Here is a 25,428-nt window from a genome sequence, read left to right on the forward strand (position 1 = left end):
AAGCTCTAGTTGAAATCCTGTTGACATACCGAGCGGGAATCGGGTAAGAGCCGCAGCTTTGCTCACGTGCTCAGCAAGGCATTCCGTGAACGAAGTCATCCTGAAGCAAAGTTCGAAAGTATCTCGTCCGAGTGACTCCGCACCCGTTCTGAACTCCCCTTCTCCGCTCCCAATCTTTTTCGCTCGTCGTCAGCCGGAATCGGCGAGTCTCTTCCTCCCCCCTCCCCCTAATTTGCGTCCCCTCCTCTTTTGCGCGTCGATTTGACTTGAGCGGAATCCTTCGTCGCACCCTGGGTCAGTTTCCCTGATCACTAATTACATCTGTGAGACTAATTGTGAAACTAGCGGGGAACCATCGATATCACCAAAATTGTTCTTCCATCGCCATCATTGTTTGTCTGGCCCGGAGATTGTGTCTTGCCCGCCATCTCCGCGTGGATGTCTCTTGGGACGACGAAAAGGCAGACGCTGTCGACAGAACAGTTGCCATCAGGCCAAAACTAAGATGGGAGAAGATTTGGGAGAAATGAGGAATTTATCATTGGACTCGTAGACAGGGGACCGAACCGGTGGGTCGGTATCTCCTGCTTCTCACTGTCTGGCGCAACGGTTGTGGTTCGCTCTAATATCGCAGCGGTCTTTGCTCTTCCTGTCACTGCTGCCGCGGCGGCTGGGCCCCGGGTTGAATTCAGGGAAATGAGGAACCACGACGAATTCTCCGCGCAATCTGGGCGGCTCGACAATGACTCGCAGTATCTGTCTCCAAACGAGGGAGAAACCCACAAAGAAATATTAGTCGACGCCTGAGCTGCGAAATCACCATCGGAGCAGTCAGAGATCATCAGCATCGAGCTAATCAGAATCAGAAGCAGCGAGACCATCATCCTGGTGTTCTGACTGCCAGAGCACACGAACGAGAACGCCTCGCCCGAGGTGAACTCGCGAAATCCGCTGCGCGGATATGCGCATGGGATCAGAGCCGAACAAAAGCCGAGGAGAGTCCAACTTTCTCTTCAAACTGCGACGACTGCGGCTGCGTCGGAAACGTAGTCAAACAGAAGCAATTCATTACGCCGGACAATGACTATTGTTCCATCTCCGAGCGGAACGCTCAGCGCTCCGGGGCTCATCCGATACTTCTCCACAACGTTGAACCTTCACGCGTCATTTTGGACTCCGACCGGATACTCCACACTCTGGATTTGTACCTGGATAGCGAATTCAGAATGAGTCGAGGGACTGAGGATCCATTTGGGAACTGGGGGAAATAAGAGCAGGAATCGAAAGAGTCCTGGCGATCAGGAAGATGAAAGAGCCGTGAATGGGGAGTCCTGCTGGACAAAGAGCGGATCATGAGAGAATTATGATTCGGACTGTATCGACCCGGGGAGATCGGGATTAGTGCTGGGATGCAGCTCCGCTCGGCCGGCGTCCGAAACACAAGGGTTGATGGAAGACGGGTCGAGGAGGATAGAATTGGTGTTATTCGCGCTGAATCATCTAGTATCGAATTCTTCGGTACTCGGTACTAATAATTGCACGCGGCTCGGCGGCCTGCACTCGAGCGCGAGGTTTGATCTCCAACACCTGCTCTTGACCGAATCCCTCTCAGCAGCGTATCATGGGAACGCTTCAGATGAGTTCGGGTCGTCTGCTCTTCAAACGAACCTCTTCACCCCAGGCCGCAAACTCCAGCCGCTTCGAGGGTGCGAACACTCTATCGGAGCTCTGTCCAATAAGCAGTAATGAATAATCAAAAGCGTGTCTGCGGCGGGATCCTGATTGTCTACAAGCTGTCAGCGCCGCACTCGCCGATATTCACAGCTCCCGAGCAGAAAAAAAAACTCCAATTCATATTTCAGAGAGGGGAGATTTTTTCCTCATCGCGAAAGAGAGCGAATGTCGGTCCGAGGTTCGGAAATTGCTCCCGTTCCCCTATGTCCGTGCATCGTGGCTCGTGTCAACATTTTCGTACAAAATGGAAATCGGACCAGACGAAAACTAGATGGGTATTCCGCAATTATCGCCTCCCCGTCATCTACGTATGTGTACATGATCATCGACCGCATGGCGGAGGAGGGCCCGGTAAAGAAGAGAATAATCGCATGAACCCATTGGTCACGCACATGCGTGCCTCGAGTGAGCGTGAAGTGCGAATGAGGGGAAGAGAAGCGCGGGGGCTCTTGCGACACTGGACCAAAGTGGCACAGCGAGATATTGCGGACACCCGACGTGTATATTTTGTCCGAACCCTTGGGAGGTTATGAGCGCCGCAAACACCGATTTCATGCGCGGAAGCATTCGAATCCCGGAAGTGGCACTCGTTTGCAACCCTCCATTGTTCACCACGCAGACTCGATCGTCGACGGGATCGGCCACGATACGAGTCCATCCTCAAGATACAAATCATGGGGACGAACGCAGCCGATCGGCGAACTCCGCGTCTCCGTCAATGATATTCGCGCGGGGGAGGGGGGCACAACGTCGAGGCAAAACTCTCGTGATAACAAGCGCTTCGTTTCGCGACAATGCTGCCTCTACCGTCATCATTCCTCCTGTCGGCTGCGGCAACGATGTTCTCTTCAAAATGTCATTTCGCTTGTCATCATCCGCGTCGTCTCCTTCAGCCTCATCATGAGCCTCACCAGCGGCATCGAGGAGTCACTTGAGGATTTACCCACGCCGGCCGCCTCTCCCTGTTCCCGGGAAGGAGTTCTTTTTTCCTTTCCTATTTCCTCTTTGCCCCTGTTCTATCTCCCTTCAGCTCTTCCGGGCCTCGCGAGGGGCGAACTTGCCCTCTCAGCAAAAGTTCAAGCCCCGCTAGAACCTTTTGTACGGTCTGTAGTCTCTTGCTTGGCGGTCTCAGAGTAAGTACATCTGTATGATGGGTAACTTTGTTCGTTTGGTGGGGGAACGAGAAAAAAAGGCCGAGCGGGGTGGACCGTCGGCCACAATGTAGGAACTGAACTCAAGATCTCTCTTCGAGAACTCCTCAATGAGAGAAAGTCCTCGATTTGAGATATCGTATTGGGAAAACGGATGAATCCCTCCCAAGCTCGATAGAGCTGCACGAATAATTCGTTGCCCCACTAGCTGCAGATACTCTGCGCGAGAAACGTTTGTTGCTTCGAACTCCTCAACCTTCATCGGAGGCCGACGGCAGCCGTGCTCGTTGCGGGAGGCTTTGTTGTCGTCGGTGTTGCTGCAGCAGCAGCAGCTTCAAGCATGCCATGGGGTTTCCACTATCTCGGTTTACTCGTTCGAAGAGGACTGTGTGCGTGAATGAAAATCTTCCCCTTGGTTGCATTCGAACAAGGCAACTGATGGGTACGCAAGCTAGTCAGTCAGTCTTTCTCCCGAGCCGCTAGCCCGCTCTGCCTCGGAGCTCTCATCGATCCATCCGGCAACGACGAAAAAGAAAAGTAGGAAACAGGACCACGCTGAGGCACGGCCGCTTTGGAGAAATCCTTAAGCTCCGTCATCATAGTGAGCAAACAGAGCACCGGCAGCGGAGGGACGGAGCGACGAGTCTTTTGCTCGGTCGAATTCGAGGGATGCTCGTCCGTTGACTATGAGTCACAATATCTTTGTTATGACGCTCGAAGACAAGTGTATCCATCCACTCGGATTGCTGCAGTCGCTGCAGCTTCGGAGGCTAATAGCGCGTTTCGCTGATTCCACTCTCGTGTGTTGGTCACTTCTCGCCCTCGTCCGCTCTTCTGACCAATGGTGCATAGCATCTGCTTTGGATCGTGATGCTCGAATGATCGGCTTGGGATTGTTCCGCAGTGACAATCGAAGTAAACCAAGCGATCAACTCACGAGTGAGGGTCGAACGACCTCATCGGGAACGATTCGAGCCAACTCAATTGAATTAATGTAAGTTATTATAGTATTCAGCGGCTGATCCCCGTCTAGCTCATCAACGGCATCGTATGGACATAGCTCGGTGGTCTATGTACTCATCGCTTGAGCGGAAAGAAACCAGGAGTTCCCAAAACTCGCGCGAGACGACTATAGTTGAGCGCAAGTACTTCGAGAACCGAATCCAATAGTAAGGAAATCAGGGGAATCGGCGAAGGGAACATCTCGATGTGGTGCTAGGGATTGCCGATGAGATTGAGAGTCTCGCATGAAGGGGTTGCGAGCAGTGGCTTCACCCTCAGTCTCGGTAGGATGATCCACTTAGTCGAGCAAAATGCTTTATTTCATTAGGCTCTGATTGCGGGACACTGATTGCAGTTCAATAAATGTTCTCTTCGATGGGATTAAGAAAAGCCTCGACGCTGAACCGCACGGGGAAAGCATCATCTGTTGGAATCCCCGAGTTTGCCCGACCCGACAACCAGATCGGACTCATCGATTGAGAAAAAAACACATCTCAGAATTTCACGGCCGAGATGTTTCGCGAACAACTCCCTATAAGGGATTTTCGGGGAAATGCACACTTAGCTCGAGAGAGTGAGAGCCCATGCGACCGCGGGGTAAAAAGTTCAAGACGAATGAAGACATCAGTTCGAAGCAACCTACGCCGGAGTCTTCTAATGGCGACAGCTTAGATTGATGGTCACACTCTAGAGCATGCGAGCCGACTCGGCAACCCGCCACTGCCTTTGCTCCTGGGCAAGAGCTCCGAGGTAGGATGGCCCGTGCCAACACCGTCCTCGGCTTGGCCTCGCAGATTCCTTCCGGATCCTTCCACCTAGGACTCGTTCCGCTTCTTTTCCGTCCCACCGGCCTTCTGCTCCGCGCCGCGGGTCGAAACAACGGATTATCTCCGAGCGACGAAACTGATTTCGTAACCTGTTTGTGCACATACCCGGCTCGGAAGCAAAAACAAGTCCACGGACTTCTTTGCAGGAGGTGGTGCGAGGGTTTGAACACTCTCGGCGTACCTTGTGGTATGTCACTGCTTCTAACTTTATCCTAGAGGAAGTCTGTCGCAAGGCCCACAGAGAAGCAGGAGAAACGACCTGAGCCTTCCTCGTTGAAAATCCTGGCCACCAAAGTACAACTCGAAAGAAATCACAGTCTAGAAACTTTCGGAATCGAAGGCCGTCCCAGTCCTTATGGAATCTCGCGGATCCGACCGTGAGCATGTGGCTCTCGGAAGAATCATTGGATCGATCGCGGTGAGCCTCGGATGAATAGATCAGCGGTCTGTTCGCTAAAGTTTCGTTTTTCTTACGATAGTGAAAGGACACGGAGACCAGAGATGTGTGCTCATAAAAAGTTTCGATCATGAAATGCACATGTGTGCCGAAAAACCGAGAAACTGGACGACGAAAGACACGGATGGAATTCGACACGCAGCTCTGGCAAAGACACATCGCGAGTTCAGCGACGCTTCTCTGTCGAGAGGGAGGTTGGAGAGAACGCAGCCTGCGGATTCAATCGAATCACATCGCGACGAACCTGATCCTTGTGAGTTTGTTTTTGAAAGTTCCTCTTCACATCGACAGGAAGTTCCGAAGGGAGACACCCCACGTTTCTAATTAATCTACCGACTGATCCGTGACCTTCGAAATGACTTTCATGTGGCAACGATTTGTAGCTTTAAGCGATACATCCCCCTTGCCGTGAAGATTACCATTCGAAGTTCTCGGTTCTGAGCAGGAATTGAAAGCAGACATGCCGGCCAAAGCCAATTATCAACCGCGATGAATACACGTGGCGGGTTCAATGTGTCAAATTTTCTGGGAAAGGCGGTTTGATGTTCTCCGGCTGAGGTTGAATTCAATAATTGAATTCTTGATGGAATCGAGTCGGGCTTGTCTTCGCTTCGATCGGAGACAAGGGAAAGTTTCCGAAGAGAATAAATGCGAGCGACTTAAAGTCGATTCCAAGAGTTGATGAAGTTCTGTGGCGGTGATCATCAGGGGACCACTCACCACTCATGCTCCTCGTCGAAACTGTGGGGCTGGAGCTTGCAACTTCGCTAAATTCTCCGTGTTTCCAGTACGTGCAATACGACCGACCATGGGAAGCTTGTCTTTGTCGAGAGCTCTTGAATTGAAATGCATAAATTCACAACTTCCTCTTGGAGGCCGGTCATCAAAATTCGCGGCAGCATCGATCCGACGATATGCCAGCGGTCCCGTTCGACGTGTTCATCATTTTAACCGTGTTCAATAGCGGTGGGGCAGAAGCAACATCATCGACTCAAGGTTCTCTGCTAGTACGGTTCAAAGGTTATATTTTCAACTAGTTTCATCCCTGCGTCGAAACGTAGTATGCAAGCGTGGATTTGTTTGTTCAAGCCCCGTAGGAGCTCCATGGAACGCTGACCGCAGGCACGGCAAATCTTCTAACGGTGGTGGCCTCATGATGTTCGATGGACATAACTATTTACTCGACTTGTTGACCGAGTGTCCTGCATTTCGCATCGTCGCTCAGAGTCCCTCGAACCAACAGATACCGTCGTTTGTAAATATGGACCCCTTTCCCGGTAACTTCGTGGAAACGGAGTCGAATCGGAAGAGTTTGGATCATTCATCTACTTCACGGAGTCTATCTCTGATCGATCATGGAAGCTCATGAGGGAAATTCAGCTTTCAGTGATATCTCTTCAGAATTCCATCCCAATACTCCATCCCAAGAATCAACCCACGGAAAAGAAAAAGAAAATGCGACGCGCATGGTACTCTAGGTCAGTTCCCCGCCGTCGATAGAGTGTTTACGATTGCTAATACTTGACAAGAAAATAATGAAAATGATTGCCTTCGCAATGGCGCAATAATTGGCTTATTAATTATCGCCAAAGAGGTTCGACTACCAGACACGAGAATCATCGAGCAGCTTTCTCCGCGATGACGGCGAAATGAAAGTTTCCCTCATCATCATTAATCGTCAATTTCGCAGCCTACAAATCAATCACAGAGCGGTCAAACGTAAACAAGTATTCGATTCGTAATGACTAAAATCGATTTCATTGCGTGTAATTCCCTTTCGTTCAAGGGTCGATGCCCGTAAATCATCTGGTCGGCGCCTGGATCTCATAATTCTGACTTTCAATTTTTTTTCGCGGTCACAGTAGTTCGATAACGGCGGATCAATGTCTCGTATTCTCTGATCCCGATGGCATCAACGATCTTCTGACGAGAGCGAATCACGAGAGCGGGATCTGATGTCACAAGCTGATGTATGAAATGTCCCTCCGTATTCCGTGCGACCGCTGCCGGCCAATAGACCAGAAGAGGATCGTGTATGTGGAAGCGCGTAATTCTTCACCGCAGACGCTCGATGAACGTCGGAGATAGCGGAACAGATAGAAAAATAGACTGTTCAGAACGTAAGCACGTTCGTCCGCGGCACGTGATCACGTGCCCTGCCAGCATTGAACGCAGAGCCGAATGCAATTTGACCTCGGACTCCAGACCGGAAAACGAGTTCCTCGGCGCAGATCGTTCGGATCGAAAGCGGCGGTATTCGAGGCTCGGACTCGCGTTTTCGACAGACAAAATCCTTCTGAGCCTTGATTTGATTGGGAAGACCTCTCCCAGAATCCACCGCATTCCGTACATCTGGCGTGATACACAGTACTACCTCGGATACACATACGAATTCCTCCTGAGAATCATCGATTCTCTTCTCCTCGTTCCTATTTCGAGTTTTCCACCGATCTCGCTCTGTTGTCCTGCTCTTCCCTCTCGAAATGTCGTTTCGGTGTGAGTGTAATTCTTTAACAATTGTGTATTTTACTGCGAGAGTCGGCGACTCAATCTGTCAGTCATATGAGCGCCGAGCGTCAGGGAGGCATGAGGGTATACGAACCTTAAGGGCCAGCTGACGCGAGGCAAAAAACGGGAAGACTCGGAACGGCGTGAAAGCGGGCGAGAATCCAAACAGCCACTTGGAAACGTTCGGGAGATTACGCAGCGGACTCCGGAGAGCTTCCAACCGCTTGGAGTGTGATCGTTCCGACTTTGTTTAGCGCGTGGAAAGCGTCAAAACAAGTCGAGTCGCCTAGGACTGTTCTCATTTTTCTTCCAACCCGATCACACAAACATAAACCTGCGTTCGTCCATTCCAGAGCCTTCCGGGTACGTTTCACGAGCCGAACTCGACTTTCGCCTTCCGTGGAGGAAACGATTCCGATCGAGGATCGGTGGGCCGGTCGTCCCGCGAAATTCAAAAGAAAGAATCCATCGTCGAGATCAAGACGACCTCGGTCAACGCGGTTGAGAGAGTGCACCGACGTCGACTTGGAGGAGGATCGACGGACCCTCGAGCGATTACCGATACAGGTAGCTCCAGGGTCAAAATATTCCAGAAACTACACGGCATAATATCATGGATTCGGGAAGACGCGGCGGACGGTTCCTCGCGCTGTCGAGCAAAACGAGGTGATGGTCTGGGCAAATCATGAATTTCCCCGTTATCGAGTTTCCGAGTCCATTCGAAGAAGACTGGACTTTTCGAACGATACTCCCCGACAATTTCGGCATTCGCGCCTTGACGGCGAGAGCTCCGGTCGGTGCCATAAGTTTCTCCCGCGTAATCCGGTCGATCCGCGACAGCCGCAACGAGCAGCGAGACCATGCATTCGAGTTCTCACCTTTGTGACTTCTCCGTTTCATTCCGAAGTTGGCTTCGGAGATCGCGAGGGCGAAGAGCAGTATCCACGCTGAGGTCATCACGATTCTCAAAACTGAGAGACAGTGTGAAGTCATTTTTTCGTCTGTTGGAAATCACCCGAAGATCACAACGAACAAGCACACGCACTCACACAAACGCAATCCGTGCGACACAGAGTGGTGTCTCTTGGCCGACCTCCCGGACCACTTGACCACGTATCTCCTCAGTAGTGTCTGCCAACTAAGCTCTCCGCAATGGACCACTTTCGGCTACCATTCGATGATGACTAATGAGCGATGCCGTAATTCATGATCGTCCACTAAAGATGTTCACAGATGCTCGGCTCAGAGCGCGAAATTCGACTCTATACGAAGATCGAATGCGGCTCGGCCGGTGTCGATGTCACAGTTGTCTCTGAGGCCAAGCGCATGGGAAAGAGTCCAGAGCCGAGAGCGACGTGGTCCGTTGTGTAGAAGAGTCAGTTCGCTACTGGAGGGGACCAACTCTCGACTGTCCCTCGACCACCAGGCAACTCGCGGCCGCTAGAGGGAGTCGAGATCCGGTTGCTGAGCGCCATCTATCGACTCCCCGCCGCTCCCACCCCATCTCGAGCGAGTAGAGTGTGAAGTTGAAGTCCGGAATGTTACAACTTGGCAACTGCCGACTGCGCTCTCTTCGATTCTTCTTGCTAGGGCTTGGACGCACCTTCGTTTTGGGAGTTTGTTGGAAGGAATGGTGGCGTATTCATTCCGATTACCGTGATTGGAAGCACAAACCTCAAATCTCTTGTCATGCTTCGACGAGAACTCTGGGAGTTGCGACTGCGCCACCGCGCTAACACAGTAACTTGAACTTCCTTTTTCTTCGAGAAAGTCCACATGGTCCATCGTCTGAAGCTTCGGGTCTGGGCTTCGAATCTGGGCTTCTCCTGTTCTCGATCCCTCCGGAGGCGAGCTTGGACGCCCTCGGGTTCCAGTTGCTTTCACCCGGCGTTTCCTCGTCGAAAACGAAGAGTTCGTGCTCGCAAGAATCGCTTGCCACGTACCCTCCGAAGCTAGCTTTCGGATTCCTGGATTCGTCGCTAAGCCGAGGAAGGACCGGACGGGATTCCTTCGATACGAATCAGCCATTGTTCAAAGTTACGGTATCGTCAAGGTTTCCAGGAAATTCATCGCCTTCTTCCGATGAATCACAGGTTTACTTACAGTTTCACATCAACTGACGATGAATGTAAACAATAATTACTGTACTGGGATCGAATTCCTCCCCGCTAAAGCCCTGGATGGGGCTCCGATAGATCCGAGAGTGGAGTTCTCCGCGTCGAAAGCCTCTTCCGAGAGCTTCGCTGCGGCTGGAGCCCCCGTCACTCATGGGCGGCTGGGCTCTCCGAACAGAGCCATCGAACGTTGATTGGTGACCTGTACCGCATGAGAGAGCTCATCGTCGAGGATGATCAGCGAGATTGCGTCCGGGTCGATCGGCAGCAAGTGAACCCTGCTGACGCGAGTCCGATACGTATTTTCCGCATTGAGCTGCACAGTTAACAATCGAAACCGACAGCGAACATCGGCGAGAACTCCAAGCACACAAGGGCAGAGTCCTGCAAGCATTACAATCGAGATACACCACCGTACTCTCAACCCTGAAATGTTGAACGTACTCTCTCACTCACTCAGACACTGACATTCTGTGCACGAAATAACGCTCACTGACTGAGAGAAATCACAAGACTGGGACCCTTCTTGTAAATGTAGTCCTCGTTAGTATAGTGGTAAGTATCCCCGCCTGTCACGCGGGAGACCGGGGTTCGATTCCCCGACGGGGAGTTCCTTTTTGTCCCAGTCGAGTTTCGAGTCGCTCACAGTCCTCGGCATTCTTCAAAAATCAGTTTCAATAGCGGAGCAGTTCCACGCCTCAAAAATCGTACCGAGGACTGCGCTGTGACCGACCCGCCACGGAAGACGATTCTGCCTCGAGACGCCTATTTCGAGACAGCCATGATCTAGACCTCTAGACTCTCGAGCAAAAACTATTCCGACACCGGGAATCGAACCCGGGCCTCGCGGGTGAGAGCCGCGTATCCTAGCCACTAGACCATGCCGGATACACACACAACCGGCAGCGGTAGAGATGCTGCGAGCGCCCACACCTGGGCTCTCGTCGATGATTCGCGTCTCGAGCACTCGCCACAGCAGACTGTACGATCAGCTGATTCGCGAGCGTCCGTGAGCTGCGAGAGTTCGCGGGGGCGTCATCAAATAATTCTGATATGACGAATCGTGAAGGGGGAAGATCAATCCCGAGATCCATGTTGTCCCTGGGAGGCTTCCCCCGAAGTGCGACAATCAATCGCTAGCCGGACCAGACCACGGGTTCAGTAATAGTATATCTAAGTATGCGTGATGGCTAGAGGAGTCAGCTAGCAACAGACTCAAGCAGGCTATTTCAGAGTCCTTCATGAGCTTTTCCAGACGGTCGGTTCCCGACAAAGTGGAACTTCCACCGCGTACTTTCCGTCTATCTCTAGGGAAATCTCATCATGAAAGCCGCGTTTCGGCTAGAATCTCTGAAGTTCTCCGCTAAAGTTCAGTCCGTGCTGAGAAGACATGAACTTACACCGAAAGGATCGCTAGGGCGGGCGTTCGACAGAACTCTTATTCCGGATGCAATGAGACCGAACGATTACCTTCGGCTCGCGAAATGCCAATGGGTTCGATTCGCCCATGATCTCGTTGGGTAGTCCGTCTCGTCGCGAGAGCATTGGAGAGGGAGTGCTGATGACTTGATATGAATGGAAACTGAAGATTTTCGAATGTAGCGGGGAGTCGATCTCTCATGAACCCGTGATGGAATTCGGTGGCCGGTGCATGCAAAACGAGAACTTTCAAAAAAAGTTTGACCCGGACGTGATTTGAACACGCAACCTTCTGATCTGGAGTCAGACGCGCTACCGTTGCGCCACCGAGTCAGCTGCACTCGTCTGGAGACGCCGTGCGGGACAAGTGTGATCGATCTACTCCGACGACGGAAAAGCCTAATCGATTATGTCGGCTGAGGTAAGGACTCCCATTGCTTATTCTCGTCTCCACTTCGACTGAGAACCCTTGGACGAGATCAGTTCCCCGAACGGCCCATTCTCCGCTCGACAGGTTGGCGTCGGCGTCGCTCGAACTGACAGCGAATGGGTGTCGATACAGCACCGTCACTACAGTCGATACAGCACCCGAGTGGCGAGTTTTCTCCGTCGAGAAGCTCCCCACGGCGGGTTGCCCGGAGAACTTGCTCACACGTCCTCGAAAAAGTGCTGAAAGGACGTTTCGCGAAAAGTGGCCTGCTACATTCGTAACAGCTAGCTGAGACACTTGACTGAGTGGGCTTGGCAGAGCTCTCATGCATATTTGCATACAATCGTCACCGACGTTTGCGCCCGTCAATTGAACCATGTGTACCTTCGGTGGGAGAGAGCAGAAATGAAAGAAGCAGCGAATCCGAGAGATCTCGTTTCTTTGACATTTTTTTTCCCGTCTCGGCGGAGGATTTTCGCAAGTTTGCCGACATGCTCACCCAGTCCGCTCGGTTGACAAGAACGTTCTCCGCTCGACAACCCTCGACAAGAACAACATCGCATTTATGAACTGGTTCAGCCATATGAAACTTCGTGACGATGGGATGTCCGACGGAGTTATTGCGGCCGGAGCATCTTCAAACGGATTTCTTCTGCACTCGACCGCATTCGAAGCCGCCCATAAGAAGAAACAGGGAACCGCTCGATGCTCGGAGTCGAGCAGTGGTGAGAAATAAGAGAATTTTCCATTGAAGAGCCTCGAGCACTTGGAGCTACCGAAAATTCATCGACGACCAAGATGTGGAGCTCTGCGAGGAACGTCCCTCCGATGAACTCGAGAGAAGATTCATCGACTTCGGGGAGGATTTCCAGGGTTCGTCGAAAACTCTCTCTCGACTCAAACGCGTGAAGTCGGGCGTGGAGAAAACGATCGCGACAACTCCGAGGAGAGCGTGATAGAGAGCAATGAAATACGAATGGAACGCTAGAGCCATAATTTTTCTGAGTGCGCGAGCGACGAAATTAATGTCCGTCGTCGAATCGACGGCGGAAATGATAATTATGATGATGATGTTAATAATGATGAGACCAGGAGCGGAATCAGCGGAGAAGGAGTGGATCCAATGAAGAGGAAAGATAACGGTCGGGTCGTCGTCATCAGACGCCGTCGTCGTCGCGGAGCGTGGTCGGTGGAAATTTCACACTCTGTCAACTTTCGTATTCGCGTTCTCGCGGAGCGCGGGATTTTCGGATCGGGTCGCTCCCTGGTTATTCCTCCATTCATTCCGTCCGTCATTCGTCGGCTCATTCAGTCGAGGCCTGACTTATTAGCTGCAATCCAGCTCGCTACCAACTAGCGAACCGATCACGGAGATAGGGCTCGGAGAATACAGAGATTTCCCGTGAATTATGACCCACTTAAGTCGGAAACGTCAGCCGATTATCATTGACAAATCGAGCTTTACGCTCCACCCGCCCGTTCGCTCCCTCGCTCGTTGCCTCGGCGCCGGAAGGACGACAACGAGAGAAAGGATCTCCAGGACAGCTCCATCCGCCACGCAAGGCGTACCTGACTGCTGTCGCATGTGCCATTGTTATCGCTGGCTTACATGATCATCAGCCGCAATATCAGGCGGACGAAGAGATATGCATGTCCATAGCTCGCAGAGTAATCTGAGTTTCCGCCCGTATCTGAAGTGTCTCACCTGATTATCGTGGAGCTCGTTGACGACGTCAAGCCCCTGGCCCTGCGGCGATCGGTGAAGCGGCGCAGTAATGCCGTCTCGAGAAGCCATCCTAGAATATCACAGATAGATCGATTCATCATTGGATGGATTGCGAGCTCAGTGAGACTTGCAATGCCTCCCTCCGAATTCGCGAGTGCCCGAGTCGCCTGTCCCTCGCAAGGGAAAGCTCCAGAACAGTATTCAGAGTCACAAGTCACACATTTTTATGCATCGTGACTTCATGTACACTCTGAGGCCCTTCCAATTTCAGAAAGGAAGTGAATTCATGCGACCGATCGGAGTCGAGCTCGAGCAGCGGCAAGTATGATTGACGCTCACTCAGTCAAATTGCCTAAACACTTGTGTTTGAACACATGCACATTCATTTATATTCGTAGAGAATGAAGCAGAGCTCGGATCCTCAATCGCGTTCCGTGGGGTTGAGCGGACTGACTTCCTTGATAGTCGAGATAGATCACGCTCGTTGATCATTCTGCGCATGTTTCGCCCTCGGCTGATCCAGGTACTTACTGATCCGGGTCAACAACAAGAATCTTGGAGGAGCTTTCGACATCGGTAACTGACGATTGGGCTTTTCCACGGAGGAACGGATCTAGAATTAGCATTGGCAGGATTTATACAGAGAACTGTATGACCGTCTGGGGCAAGTCTGGGAGGGAAAAGAGAAGCGTTCGTTGGGAATCACCGTGCGGACTCGTACGACGCGGAAGCGAAGCCGGTTGACGAAATAGAGTGCTCGCCGCATGTGAAGTATGACAAACCCACGATGGCATACCTCTACCCGGCCCCCTAGAATCCCCTGGTTCGCGGACGTAAAGTCGTCCTCACACATACAATCAGTCAGAGGACAGAGAAACACTGCGTATCCTGTACGGGGCATTCGGTGGCCTGAACTTTTCACTTTCGACTGAACTATTTAAGGTCGAAAGGCATCCACGAGTTCGTTTCGCCATCGATCTGAAAGGACACCCCGTGGACGAATAAACACTCCGACAGACAGACACACACACACAGAAAGTTGAATCAACGCTCGAAGAGCCCAATCGGCGAACCGGCAATCGATAGAGCGTTGAAAAACGTAGGGACTCAAAAGCTACGCAATCGAAGTGGAATTGGGGTAGTTTGTTTACTTTGTTTGGAATCGTGTCGCTTGCAAGCTGGAACGCGAGCGGGGCTAAAGCTCACACGGGAGTCGTGACATTCGATCGGAGCTTGCCCGACGCCGTTCGAATGGACGACTGACCGCGTGATTTTGATAGCGAGTCAATTATAACAACAAACACTTTAACCGTAGAGGAGGAACAAGCCAGCTGTCGATCGTTCGACAAATGAATCGATGGAGGAATGTTCGACGGGGATGGATCCACGGGGCGTTGCGGGATTCGCAGGACTGAATGCCCCGTAACGTCAGACTTGTACCTTGGCACCAATTGAAAAAAGCTCGGACCTCGCCGAGAAAAGTTCGCTTCAGCGAATCGGCCGCATCGTCGATCGCCGCTGCAGTAGCTCTAGGGACTTGATCGTCGTTCAGCGCACAACATCGACTTCACGAATATTCGTCGAGCAAGGGGAAGGCCAAAGTCAAACTACTTCAGGGCCGTTGATAGTTTCAACCGTTTCTCTTCTCGCACAAGCACAAATACGCAAACGAGCGAACTCATGGCGCGGATTGATCATCGAAGACAACGCAAGAGTCGAAACAGGCGAACGAGAGCCTCGCTGCACTGACGGGGCGTTACACAAGGCTCATGGAGTTGCGTATCACTCAAGACACTTTCCGGGGTCCGATGTCGCGCCACTCCGGATCGCGAGCATCGCTCAGGTCGATGAGCGTTGAGATCTTCTTCGGAGAGTTCATCCCACTTGAATTTTCTCCCGTTGTACCCCGTTCAGATTCCCGGGTCAATAGCAATCGGACTCGGGGCTCTCTAGGACGCCCCTGCGCCGAAGTCAATCAGAAGTAGACTTCAGCTACCATCAGAGGCCGCGCTCTTCTTCTTGGCGAATTTCCCTGTCGGGAGTGATGCTTGACCGAGGATCGGGAGAAGATGTGCCCGGCTTCAAATTTTTTCTCTGATCTGATGCTTCATTGATAGCGGGGAGATTTCATAAGGTGCATCTTGCTCCATAGATTCATCAGCGTTGGAATAGGCGAATCGGGGCTTCGTTTGATATCCGATACATTCGATTTCGATGGAATCCTATCGATGGAAGAACGAAAAGAACGATTATCACGGATGACTCTAACGACTTCATTCGTCGTTCCGTGCATCCTTTTGCTCGTATGTCCCTCGGACATCATGTCTCGCATCCCCCATGAACTTTGAGAATCATTATTCCATTCAATTTCGGAAGAATGATTCCGAATTCCTGATTCCTCCGGATCTGAAAGGGAACATCATACCGACGACTCCCAATGGGACCCGAGAGTTTCAATTTCTACGCCTCCCGAATGAATCCGTGACCGAAAAGACGATTAGAGGAACTCCGATAATCTGGGGGGGGGGGTAGGGGAGGTGGTTGAAATCAAAGGAGAAAGATCTGGAAGTGAAATTGCGAAAAATCACCGGATGATGGATTTTCGAAGGGAATGAAGAAGTTCGAATGGAAACTGCGCTTCGAAGAAACTTAATCCGCTCGAATCTGCTTTCATTCTCTTCGGTGCTGACGATGCGCAAAAGCTGACATAATCACTTTTTCTCGCTGTCGCCGTCAAGGTGCGAGGCTGTCTGGACTTCTATATTTCTTCTCCAGCGTGTTCTCCGCCTGTTGCATCGGTCATTCCAGTCATCACCACCGGTCCCGCCGTCGTGGTCGACTTCTCTGCAAACGACGCGACAGCCGCTAGCCGTCCGAACTTTCTGGTCCTTCGTGGAAGTTCGACAATGGACTTGCATTGAAGCAAGAACGTTTCAACATGACCGATCGCTTTCTACATAATTGTTCTGCAGTCGTTCCGACCGCAGTTCTGCCGCTTGAAATTCTGTAGACCCGTCCCGGCGATCACCTTCCACAGCTCAACGCTCCGGTTCCAACATCTTGATTGCCCGCGATGGGTTCCAACCACGGTTCAAATGCGGACCGATAGATCTCGTACCCTCAGGCCCACATTGCATTACACTCTCCTTCTCCTTTTTCCCGTCTTGTGAATTCTCCGCTTCACTCAAATAGCTCGATGACTCTGACCCGCGCCGATCTTGTTTTGTCGGAGCGCGGCGGCGGAACCCTGTGCCCGCCCAGAATACTGGTGAATAACATCCTGGACGAAGGATGAAGCGTGTGAGCTGCTCGCGCGGTCGCACGATCGATCGATGGGACCATTCAACAGTCAACTGGAAAGAAACAAAAGCCATTGAAAGCGGCTAATGATCCAACGTACCTTGGAGTCCATACGCGACGCGCCACGATTCACACCGTCGACTTCGACGCATGGACTGTGCCTCGGAACTTGAGCTTGTATCGCGAATTTCAGCAATCGCTCGTTAGTGTGGCAGGTGTCAGTATCAGACCGCGCCGCCATGGAGGATTTCCCGAACATGTCAGCCCAGCTCGGATCAGCAGGAGAGTATCCGAATTCCTGAACCCTGGGTCCTCCCAATTTTGTTCTTCAAGTGAAGATCTCGCCGGGATGAGTTAAGTTCGCCCCGAGGCTGGGACTCGTGAGAGGAAAGATCTGCTTGAGAGGCGCACTTCAACATCTTTAATGTCAACGGAATCTAGCGAAAGATTGTCGCCACGAGTTTAATCCCGGGCCCTGAGATATACTTGCAACATTAAAGAGACGGCAATGTCACACCACTATTTTCTGACGTAGCTGTCACTTCGTAAACGTGTGTGCTTGTCCGCTAGTTCGAAAATCTGGCAATATTAGTTCAATGTCTTCTCGCGTCACGTCGGCTTTGCTGTTTGTAAACCACGAGAAACGACGACGGCTACAACGACGAAACACGACGTTCCAGAGCCCTTAACTGTCGCTTTCTGCTGAAACTATCGAAATCATGAGCTCTGCCTCGTGATGTGTATTATCTGCGTGGAAGACTAACTCGCACCATTGGAGGCAAAAGACAACATGATACCGTTGCTGAGGAGCATGAGCACGAATTCGGAATGACGGAGGGACCCGCAGAGAAACTTCCGAGACTCAGCCTTGCTTTTTCCCATAATTGACAGTCAAGCAGCTGACCGAGTCGAAATATGAATATTTTTAAAGGTTCAATCGAGAAATATACCCTAAAAGATATTTGTTCCGGAGGTTTCCCAGAACAAATGAATTGGACACATCTCTCGCGCTCTTTTCTCCACATCCTATTTGAATTGGCTTTCTCCGTTCCCAGCGTCCGTGAATCTTCGCCGTCGATGTTACGCCGATTGATACACGATCACACAAATCAACATCATGCTTTCATGGGGAGCGTCACCAGACGCATTTGTCGCACCGCTTGGCCGTTTATCCTCGTTCAGCAATTATTTCGAGTCATCAACAAATCTCTTCAATCTGTTCAACACAACAAGCTACGGATCTCCTCTTTCCAACATATACCTCGACGGTGTTGAGCGCATTACGGCCCCGGAAGGGTCCGAGTTTGGAAAATCCTAACTGCGGTCGCTCCTAACGCTAGATGACGAGGTCCATTGAGCAGCGGTTCTCGATCGCGGTCGAACTCGACTTCCCCGAGGCTCACCGGGCCCTTCGAGGCTTCGCGGGAGCTCTCCTTCCGAATGATTAGATTGGACGAACCCCCGCGAAAATTCGTTGTTCACTCATCGATCGGCCGATTCCTCATCGTCCCATGTCCGGATACTCATCCTACCTAGTTCATTTTGTCGTGTGATTTCGGCATTCACGAAGACGTCTTCCGCCGTGGTCATGGCAGACGGGAAAGCTGACCACACGGTCGACTGACTAGTTACGCAGCTGGTTTGACTGACTGACTGACCGGTGCTAGAGATCTTGCCCCCGCCGCGGATCTTACCGGTGGTTTGCCGCTGTTTGCGACCCAGACGCCCTTTCTCTCCCGTGAGCTCTTTCATCGGACGTCGCAGTCGGCGGACGCTTTTGACGTTGACTGGAGGTCTTCCCCGTTGAGTCCCGATCGTATTTAAGGCGTCAGGTCGAAGTCGGTTTCAGCAGTGTGTGGCTGTGAGCTGTTCACCAACAGCCGGTACAGCACAAAAAAAAAGCAACAATGAATCCCCTCGTTTCTGTGGTCCTCTTGGCCACGGCAACGGCCGTCTTCGGAGGTTTCTCTGGTGGAGGTGGTGGTTACGGAGGCGGTGGAGGTGGAGGTGGTTGGCAACAGGGTGGAGGCGGCGGCGGCGGCGGTGGTTGGCAACAAGGTGGTGGTGGTGGCGGTGGTCACGGAGGCGGTGGAGGTGGCGAACAGAAAATCCTCATCATCAAGGGTGGTGGTGGCGGAGGAGGTCACGGAGGTGGAGGGTCCCTAACGGTAGCGGGACCCACCCACGTCATCAAGACCGTCCACCAAGTCCGAACCATCGATCAAGGAGGACAGATCCTCTCTAAGTCCGGAGGAGGAGGCGGCGGCCAACAGGCTAAGGTTCTCATCGCCAAGGTCGCCGGAACCGCTCAAATTCAGCAGGGAGGACACGGAGGAGGCGGTGGCGGTGGAGGCGGATGGCAGCAGGGAGGAGGAGGTGGCGGAGGAGGAGGTGGATGGCAACAAGGTGGAGGAGGAGGAGGTGGCGGAGGATGGTAATCCCAGAGCCTCGCCACAGCAATAGGGAGATCATTCTCGCAAAGCATTCCCTCTCTCCCCCATCTAGACTAGAATGTTCTATTGAATCCCCTCCTTCGCTTCTTCGATCCCGACTGTCTTCAGTACATCGAACCAGGCCTTAGAGTTCGTTTAGACTTTGCTATGATGCCAAACTGAACGTTCCAGTGGGATTTCCCATTTTTGGAAAACCTCGAGCGAAAACCCACAAGTCGCACGTGTTGAGGCCAATACTCACTTACGCGGGGTTTCTCCAGATTTGGATTCCGCTGAGACGTGTTCTACACAGAGTATATTGCTAGGATCGGGTGGATTCCAGCAATGAAAATGAGGAGGAAGAAGTGGATATAGACACCAACAAGACGATCGTATTAGGGGATTGATTCGTCGTTGCCGTTTACATTCCGTGTGTATTTTTGTAAATAAACGAATACTGTACGCTGAATGCTTCGCCACTACAAAAAAAAACAGGATATGGCCTCTTCATTCTGAGTTGTCCGCAAATACATTGGGACTAGAACATTGATGAACCTCGAAGTTTTCATCTTCGAGGATTCCCTGAGGGTTTCCACGTTGTGGCACCGGTCGAGTTCAGATTATCCCGGGCTCGATATTCAAGTTATATTGGCATCGACTTATCGTGAACTGGTCCGTACGACGAAGCTATTCTGCTCGGTTTCGATCACAGCCCGGCTCATTCCCCGCAGAATGCGGTTGCGGTCGGTCTTCCTAGGATCTTGAACTTCTCTACAACCCCTCAGACGATGAGGCGATGTCAGATTCCAATAATGGCTGACCATTCGATGCTCTGGCGAAGAGTACTCAGCCTCACCCCTCAGAACTCCTATCGCAGTCGAATTCGGATGTGTTGAACTTTCGCTGTTTGAACATTCACTGTGTCACCTGACTGTACCAGCCCGCGTCTGTCTTCGCATTATCCAAGGTCGTCGGTATTTCTTCAGCGCTTCAAGTTGTCACACTTGAAGAGCTGGCGCTCTTGTATTTCTTCGCTTCGGTCACCCTTCTGGCACCCCTTCATGTTCGGCAGCCGGACAGTGAACGGTCGGTAGCTCTCCCCACTGACTAACGGTACCGATGCGGCCGTCTCCCTGTCGTTGAGAACGTTCGGAGAAATTTCGGAATAAGGTCTCGACGAAACGGTCGGAGTGCGCCATTTCATATCACTATAAGCTACTGAGTATTGACCCCAAACCGAGGTCGTCCCTATTGCGTTCGACTCCTTCCTCTCATGGAATCGTCGATTATTCCGCTCCGAGCCTCTCGAGCCCTCAGCTTTAATCTTCTGCTTCGTGTTTCTCTAAACACGTTCTTCGCTCAGAGCAAGGAGGGACCGAAGCCTCTTCTTCCCCCCTGTAGCAGAACTTTGGTTCGGGCTTTCGTGGACCATACATTTCGGTTAACAAGGGTTGGATACGGTCACGGAAGCAGACGCGTGGAAGAGCCAGAAGCCGAAGATGGGAAGCGGCCTGATGTGTCGGAATCTCGACGCGAGTTCCGCCACCAGCCTCTCGAATCTGTGTTTCGGATGAAAGGAATAGAGCTGGAATTTGATTGATTCGCTGCGAACAGAGCTCAGTTCCAGTCAAAACCGGGAATCTCGTTTCCCGGAACACCAATCTTAATCCCGGGGGAACGATAACAGGCCAACATGGGGTTTCTCGCAGCGAAGATGCATCTAGAGACTCGAGGCGAACCTTCATGAGGATTCATCTCTGTATAGCTTTCTCCGAATCTTATTGCTCTCAGGGTCTTATGCAGATTCCTGTGTTTTTTTCTGGTGATTCGACCTGTCTAGGTCACTCCCGAAAGCTTCTTGCGCGGATTTCCTACCGAAACGAATCGTTCGCACAAATCCATTCGATACGATGCACCGTTTGAAAATTTCGTCCCGAGTTCCCTGTGTGAAACAATGTCTTGATAGATTTATTTGAAATTAATTATAAAACATTCTCACCCCGACCTTGTCGATGAAAATCGTCTGAATACCGGATCGGGTTCTCTTACAAGCTCATCATGGGGGGAAGCGTTCATTTGACTGACAGAGTGGCTCTTTCCCAAGCTTGATCGCACGGGACCTTGTTGGGATCGAACTTGACAGAGGGAAATTTCTCTTCCGAACATTGTGCGCTCGGGAACTCTCAGCCGGGAGCTGGGATTCCGTACGGCATTCCGGAGGTCGATGACCAGAGACCGAGAGTTCTCCACCGAGACAATAAACCTCGTCTCGAATTCGATACCGATCGAATAAATCAAGAACGAGGCCTTAGAATATCCGCTACCGGAAGACGAGATCTCCCGATTTTCTCACTAGATTTCTAACAACGCTGTTGCAACGCCCGCAATCAGTTCGGAGGTTCCGAATCGATTGGAGACTTGACCCGATTGTCCGAGAATGATGACGAAGATTCGCAAATCAAGTATATTTTCAGTCGGATCGAATCAATAGTCGAGCTACTTTCAGGCGAGTTTCTGTGCGTCCAAGGAGATCGGATCTTTCAAGAATAGGACTTTTCGACTCAATAGGCCGCTGTCCATATCGTTTAGGAGATCTAGCGATCAAACGATTTTGTGAGTGTTCGAAGCGTCAGCCTCGGGGTTGAAGGTCATCACCGCGAGATTTCTTCGCGAGTTTCGTCGATTTTCTGAAGCTAATCGCCGAAGACGATGGCTTTATTCGCGAGAAGCCGGCTGCTGCTCAATTGAGGGGAATGCAATTGATAGCGTTCCATCATCAATCCGGTAAGTCGCTCATTGCAGTGGCAGGCGCTCCCTTCAGTCGGGGGTCAAGGATCACTTGGAAGGACTCAAAAACATGCTCACACCTCACGCCCCACCCAGAATCGGATTGCCGTATCGAACTAATCGGAGAGAGTCCCAGAGAAACACAACAAAACCGATGGCGGGACGTCACATCGATCCCGATCTGGGTGTGCCGCGGCACGCTGACGGTTCAGTTGCCGATGGGAGGCATTTCTAAAATCGATAGATCGACAACCGCCATGCTCCGTCATGATAAATGCAGAATTAATGTCTGTCGATATTTTTCAAATCCTAGAAAATTACATTCTGATCCAACTTGTTGTAGAAATAATAGCCGAATGCCGAAGCGTATATTCGGGCCGTGATGAAGCGCGCCAAAGGACCTTGTCGTTGTCGCAACGCGCACCGTCGCTTGGTCTGCAGGAAGGCAAGCCAGCCGCGAGTAGCTTGCTCGCCCGACTCGCTGGCCGGCCGCCCTGTCGCTCGATCCACGAGCGATCCGGACACAAAAGAGCAGAAAGACTGATGTTACAACTACGCCTTGTTGTTGCTGTGTAGTATAATCACCATCTCACAGTTGACTTTTTTCTCTTGCTTATGCTTGGTCCGCTCTCTCGCAGACGAACATCGGCCACAGTCGACAGTCAGCTCGAAACAGATTGGAGTGATCAGAAAGTTACAGCGTCGACGACGATGACATGGACCGTCGCGCCGCGGCAAAACTGCAAACCATCAAGGTCGAAGTTGGGTGGATCGTGTTTCTCACTTACTTGGCAAATTTTTCTCCGTTGTTCTTTTTTTATTTAATCCCGCCATGCGATGGTGACACAAATTCAATGAGACCGTTGGAGCGCAACCCTCACGGAATGTCCGGTGCGGAATGGCGAAAGGAAGCCGATTCTCTCACTTGTCAGATTTTTCCCGAAACCGCCAGGTCCGAGCTGATATTCTGAAACCGGGGTTGCTCCCTCTCGGAGAAGCATAACCTCGAATCCATGACAAGCTCTTGCGTGTCGACATCTCTCATCACGCCCAATGACGAAAGGCCTCTCACGCGGCGTTAGGGCGCGGGGTCGGTCCCTTGAAGGGTCCGGCATGTAATTCGAATCACATCCGAAGTTTTCGAGCTGGATTTAATGATGTTAATTAGTTGTCGGTCCTAGAGACCTTCAGAGCTCCAGGGTCTGGAGCAGTGCGCGATCCCGTCGTACCCACAAAGGGACAAACCCACCGGCATGCTGACAAACGGATAAATGGACAGACGCACCGACAGACAGATGGATCGACAAAGCGTACGGCAGTCTTACGATCCGATTCAATTATTCCGAGTGCTGTTCCAAAAGTGAGCGGCCCACTTGAACATTTATCATTATTAAGCCGCAGCTCACGAGCGATGGTCAGCGCAGGTGTCCGTTGAACGGACATTCGGTCGCTCCGCCAGCCTGCCAGGTTAGTGGACGGACTGTCTGACTGAGGAACCGATATTTATCTCAATATATATCCCATTCAATCTACCGAATCCATCGAACAGTCAGGTAGACGGCGAGTGAGAGCATGGTAATCGAACTTACGAGCGGTCGCCACGAATCAAGTTACGACGGCTCTCCTCGCGGACCGTGCCTCGGGAGCTCTTTTTGACATTTGAGGTCAAAGCGTGACCTGCGCAATGATTTGGCTTCGAGCAAAAGCGTGAAGTTGATTGAAGTTTAGCGGACTATATTCGATTGAACCAACTACTAGTATATATCTAGAAGGAAAGGCTCCCTCGTCTCGGTACCTTCAATGCACGAGTCAGTCATTTTTCGACAGCGATTGTGCGGTCGAAAGTTGCATGACCGTTCTCTGCCATTTGAAAATTTCACCGCGCTTCCAACCACGGATAATTCAAGTGAATCGACGAGTTTCTCGATTTTTGGAATCATTGCTCTGAGAGGAATTCCCTCCGGCGTTATGATTGTTACGATTTGATCGGGAAGTATTCTTTTTCGCTCGAACGCAAAGTTTTTCGTAGATCGGGTGCCTTACCGGACAAGAAGGCGGACGTTTAAATACCGAGAAGCATATCCCTGGCATGAGCTCGGAAATATATGTCTCGTTGCTCGAGCCCGTGGGATGCGTTGCCTAGGATTCTTATCGAGGACTTGACTTCTTATAAGCAGGCTGATCCGGGGGAAGATCCTCCCGGAGAAAGATCGAGATTCTTCGAGCTCGTGTCCCCGCCGCCTGAATTCTCGATTTCGCTTTCCGGGGAAGGCGTTCGAGGCTCTTCTTCCTTGAATACAGCTCGATCAATGCACAAGACCTTCTGATCGCCGAGGTCGGACGGGAGCCACGATGTCGACTCCGGGAGCCTCTCCTCCTGCTCGTGAACTCCTTCGTGAAGCCATAAGCTGAGCATTAGTGCATTCGCCGACAGTTCTCTCTCTTCCTCCCATGATTCCCCAAAGTATCGCATTTTGGGATAGTTCACTGGCCTCAATTGAGGCTGCCAGCATTTGGCAAGCTCGCTGAAGGAATACCAATTGAGCGGATGGACCGCAGTCGAAGGCGGTCTTCCGGCTACCGGTGACTCCTTATCCGTGCCGAGTATAACTTGGCCCGATACTATAACTAGACAAAGTGAAAACGACACCGCCACGACAGTCCTCTGTGAGAGAGGCTCGAAAGAGTCTACGAAGGAAATGAAGGAGCATTGACAATTATCAAAAACAATAAGAGTTGATGTGGGACTTCGAGGAAGCTGGAGCTCATCTCCGATGGCTCCCGACGTATTGATTATTCATTAGTTTGTAGGAGACCGGGGCTCATTTGCTGAATCACGTCGGGAACTTCCGACGGGCGATGATTTCAGAGTTTGTCTAGCTTGGGACCAAACTCAAAAATGACTCCGAAATGGGAGGACCCGGACGTGATAATCGATAATCACAATGATGCATGGAAGATCTTTGAAGTCTATCGTAGGAGGAGAATTCCATTGGCCTCCTCGTCGCTCTCCCTCTGGATCTGTAGCTATATAATCCATTCCACTTATGATGGTATGCTCCTCACGCACCCTCCCATTATCGGATTACTGAAATTCACTGAAGATTTATCAGCTGCGAAATTGCAAGACCACATGAAGGGTCTTTAAATCAATGTTCATCATAAGAAGATAGCTTATCATCTTGTCGAGCAAATTAAAATATCATGATTGTGAAGCGCGCAGCGTTAACGACGTTGACAGCTTTCAGTTTCGGCAGCCGTCCACCGTCGAAAACCTTGAAACTTGTCCGAAAGCGATAAGGCGGAGATAAATTTCATGAGGATCGGACACGATGTGATCGATGCGGCAACGCTCGAAAACGTCATGTTTCTTTTGATGGGACCACGGAGCGAATGATTTCATGAGGGCCGATTTCGTGTGAGAGGCATCGTATTCAGTGGCAGTCTGGAGATGGTGAGCATGCATCGTGCTCCGGAAAAAAAAATTGCGTACTGGACTTCTGGAATGTCACGATCAGATGATTCCGGTAGGGAGCAGAAA

The 25,428-nt window shown here is 51.4% G+C and overlaps 2 protein-coding genes and 3 non-coding genes across 5 annotated transcripts in view; 2 read left to right on the forward strand and 3 right to left on the reverse strand.

The window, feature by feature from the left end:
* Positions 1-9,062, reverse strand: part of LOC100899747 (uncharacterized) — a 47,480-nt gene extending 38,418 nt beyond the window's left edge. Inside the window, exon 1 of the mRNA XM_029111018.1 lies at positions 8,558-9,062. Coding sequence (XP_028966851.1) covers positions 8,558-8,672 — 115 coding nt within the window. The 5' untranslated portion in view covers positions 8,673-9,062. The remainder of the gene's footprint in view (positions 1-8,557) is intronic.
* A 1,269-nt stretch (positions 9,063-10,331) lies between these two features.
* Positions 10,332-10,403, forward strand: TRNAD-GUC (transfer RNA aspartic acid (anticodon GUC)). Its single transcript has one exon. It is a non-coding gene; the product is annotated as a tRNA-Asp (tRNA).
* Positions 10,404-10,609: 206 nt separating this feature from the next.
* On the reverse strand, positions 10,610-10,681 carry TRNAE-CUC (transfer RNA glutamic acid (anticodon CUC)). The gene has a single exon. It is a non-coding gene; the product is annotated as a tRNA-Glu (tRNA).
* LOC108864028 (glycine-rich cell wall structural protein 1.8-like) lies at positions 10,674-19,106 on the forward strand. Its single transcript, XM_018638892.2, has 2 exons — positions 10,674-10,775; positions 18,549-19,106. The coding sequence occupies exons 1-2, from the start codon at positions 10,674-10,676 to the stop codon at positions 19,104-19,106; spliced, it is 660 nt and encodes a 219-aa protein (XP_018494408.2).
* TRNAW-CCA (transfer RNA tryptophan (anticodon CCA)) lies at positions 11,474-11,545 on the reverse strand. Its single transcript has one exon. It is a non-coding gene; the product is annotated as a tRNA-Trp (tRNA).
* Positions 19,107-25,428: the final 6,322 nt, after the last annotated feature.

This window comes from Galendromus occidentalis, unplaced genomic scaffold (genome assembly GCF_000255335.2).
Source record: "Galendromus occidentalis unplaced genomic scaffold, Mocc_1.1 scf7180000077192, whole genome shotgun sequence".
Taxonomy (NCBI): Eukaryota; Metazoa; Arthropoda; class Arachnida; order Mesostigmata; family Phytoseiidae; genus Galendromus; species Galendromus occidentalis.